This window comes from Hipposideros armiger, unplaced genomic scaffold (assembly GCF_001890085.2).
Source record: "Hipposideros armiger isolate ML-2016 unplaced genomic scaffold, ASM189008v1 scaffold_126, whole genome shotgun sequence".
In the NCBI taxonomy this organism is placed as follows: Eukaryota; Metazoa; Chordata; class Mammalia; order Chiroptera; family Hipposideridae; genus Hipposideros; species Hipposideros armiger.
Genome location: NW_017731476.1, coordinates 1,324,127 through 1,326,856, shown reverse-complemented (window position 1 = coordinate 1,326,856; position 2,730 = coordinate 1,324,127). Strand labels below are relative to the sequence as shown.

General features: G+C 57.9%; 1 protein-coding gene across 1 annotated transcript in view; it reads right to left on the bottom strand.

Moving 5' to 3' along the window:
• Positions 1–1,058: 1,058 nt before the first annotated feature.
• The window catches only part of GTF3C1 (general transcription factor IIIC subunit 1), a 66,384-nt gene continuing 64,712 nt past the window's right edge, over positions 1,059–2,730 (bottom strand). Inside the window, exon 37 of the mRNA XM_019648446.1 lies at positions 1,059–1,823. Coding sequence (XP_019503991.1) covers positions 1,611–1,823 — 213 coding nt within the window. The 3' untranslated portion in view covers positions 1,059–1,610. The remainder of the gene's footprint in view (positions 1,824–2,730) is intronic.

Sequence of the window (2,730 nt, the reverse complement as noted above, 5' to 3'; positions counted from 1 at the left end):
GGTGCGACAGGCCGTCCCTACACAGCAGGTGGCTGGTCAGAGCAAAGCCCCTCGCTCCGCTGAGAGCTGCACCCTCACCTGCGTACCATCTCTCTCACATATGCCCAAGTCTCCCTCATCTAGGGGGTACGGGGAAGGCAACAAACTCTGCTGGTCCTACTATGTGCTTCAGCCCATCTGGCCCTCCTGTGGGGGAGATTCTATCCCCAAGGCTCCATACCTCCCTTCCTTCCACATTCCCAAATAATCCACATTTGTCAAGTATTTTCTGTTTCTAAAGCAGGTCACATCAATTATTCTACTTCATCTCAAAGAATCCCCCAAACACTAGTTTTATACTTGAGTAGAAATGAAAAAGGAGAAAACAAGTGATGCTAAGACGTGGCCAGATCCTGGCTGTGCTGGGTGGGATACATCCTCCGGACCCCATGCTCCTGGCCCTGGTCACCCTGGGGCTGGGCTTGGAGTGACCAGTGACCAGGTCCCTGACAGGGAGGACGGAAGTGCAGGGCCATGAGTTGGGCCAGGGTAGGCCAGCAGGTCAAATGTGCCTCATAGGCTGGTTCTGTTAGGAACAGAAGCTGTGGTGGCCGAGAGGCCAAACCCAGGGCTGGGGCAGTGGCGACTGGGGGCCATGTCTCAACTTCTGACTGTCACGTGCAATGCTGCCAGATCTCTTCATTTTTCAAGACAAGATAGAAATCTGAATTAAAAAAAGAAAATAGAAGTGAAACCAATTTTTTAAATGCTGGCAACTAAAAAAATAAAAAGAACTTCTATGGACCAAATCCACGCCACAGGCCTGCGACCTCTGCCACCTGCACGAGCTTCTCTGTCCAGGGCCAGGCATGGCCCTGCTGAGGGGCGGGGACAGGCGGTGAGGCTGCCCAGGGTGGCCGGGCTCGGCCACAGCTTCTCCCTCATCCTTTGGTTTTACAGGGAATGTCTACTCTTGGCTCTTTGGCAGCTAAAGACCAGGAACCCTCCGGGGACCAGACTCTTTAGGAAAGACACGAAACTAAATGCATTTGCTTCACTTTAATTAAAAAATAAATAAATTCATGCCAGAGGATGTTGTTTTTTTTTTGAAATGAGGAAAAAAGACTGAAAAACAAAACAAACAAACTCCTAAACCTACAGGGATTCCTGGTTTCTAGCCAGTGGGAGAGGGTGCACCCATAGGGCCCCACTGCTCAGGGGCACTTGGTCTTGCTGGGGAGCCAAGGGGAGTCCGCCGTGCTGCTGGGATCTGGAACGTGAGTGTGTGGATGGGGCGAACAGGAAGCCCAGAGCCCCCGACCTGCACTGGCCAACAGCTGACAACTCTGAGGTCCACACAGGAGACTCGGGGCCTGGGCAGCCACACCTCAGGAGCCCGTGGAGGTGATGGCGGCCAAGGCGCGAGGTTGGGGACTCAAGTCTCCTTGCAGCTGCTGCCCACAACTCCAGGGTCCCCAGGCCAGCCCGGGCAGAGGGGCAAGCAGGCGGGTGGCCCTTTCCTGGAGATCCAGGCTGCAGCACCAGTGTGGACAAAGACCCGGCCCAGGGGACTTCGCTCCCTCCTCAAGAGCCAGCGGCAGGGACAGAAGGTGGACATGGCCACATGAGCCTCATAAGTGGTTCCATTTGTTCCAGTTGACCTCGTGGGGGAACACGCGGCCAAAGTGGAGGGTGCAGTCCAGTGTGGGCTCGTAGAACACCATGCAGCTCTCACTCAGGCTGGAGGGCACCTCAGCCTCTGCCACCGCGGGCTTGGAGAAGAGCGAGACGGGCGCCGGCTTTCTCAGCAAGCGCTTCTTGATGCAGCCGAGGAATTCCAGGCCCTGGAGACACCGACATACAGCTTTACAGGAGTGTTTACGGACCAGGTCCATGGCTTCCCAGGACAGGGGACACCTGAACCTGGCCTTAGGCGATGAGTAGGGTTTACTGGCAGGGTTTAGGCAAAAGCCCAAGGCAAGAGATAGACAGCGAGAGGCATCTGTGCAGCGATGCAGTAGAGCAGAGAGCGCAGGTTGGCTTCTCACGGGCCCCAGCTGCTTCCGGATGGGGCTGTGTTTGGCCTATTCGTGCTTAAAAGTTTGGGAAATCTCACACTGAACAGGCTTCCAGCTTCTGTGCGGGAGCTGGAGCTCCCGGGCACACATGGTCTTGGGGGCACGGGGCGGCAATCAAGCCGAGCTACATCCTAGCTGCCCCCCAGGAGGCCAAGGGCGCGTGTCCAGCTCTCCCCACTGCCCACGAGGGCTCGTCACTCATTTACTGGCCTGCCCGTGGGCCTGTGAGCACGTGACCCCTGCTCTAGAGAAAATGTCAGAGGCAAGACCTAGGAATGCCAACGTTTAAGCCTGAGCAGCGGATGGGGCTGGTGAGGCCAGGCTGGGGGCAGGACACAGGGCGGAGGTGGGGGCTGCAGGGGCCGAGGGAAGAGTAGGAGACACAGGGCTGGGAGCCAGCAGCCAAAGGGCGAAGAGGCCAGAGGCAGGAGGATGGAACATGGGCGTGAGACTCGCCGGCAGGGTGGGAGGGCGACACCTGGGCAGGAGGCTCTTCTGGGGAGCCTAGCTCTCTGCCAGGAGGCCGGTGGGCCAGTCCCTGCGCCTGCTGCCCCTTAGGGGTCATGCCTGTATGTGGTGGCTGTACCCAGTGTGCCCACCACCTGAGCCCTCTGAGATCCCAACCCAGGGCCCAGGAAGAGGGTGCGAGGTAGGGGAGCCGGAGCCGGGGTGG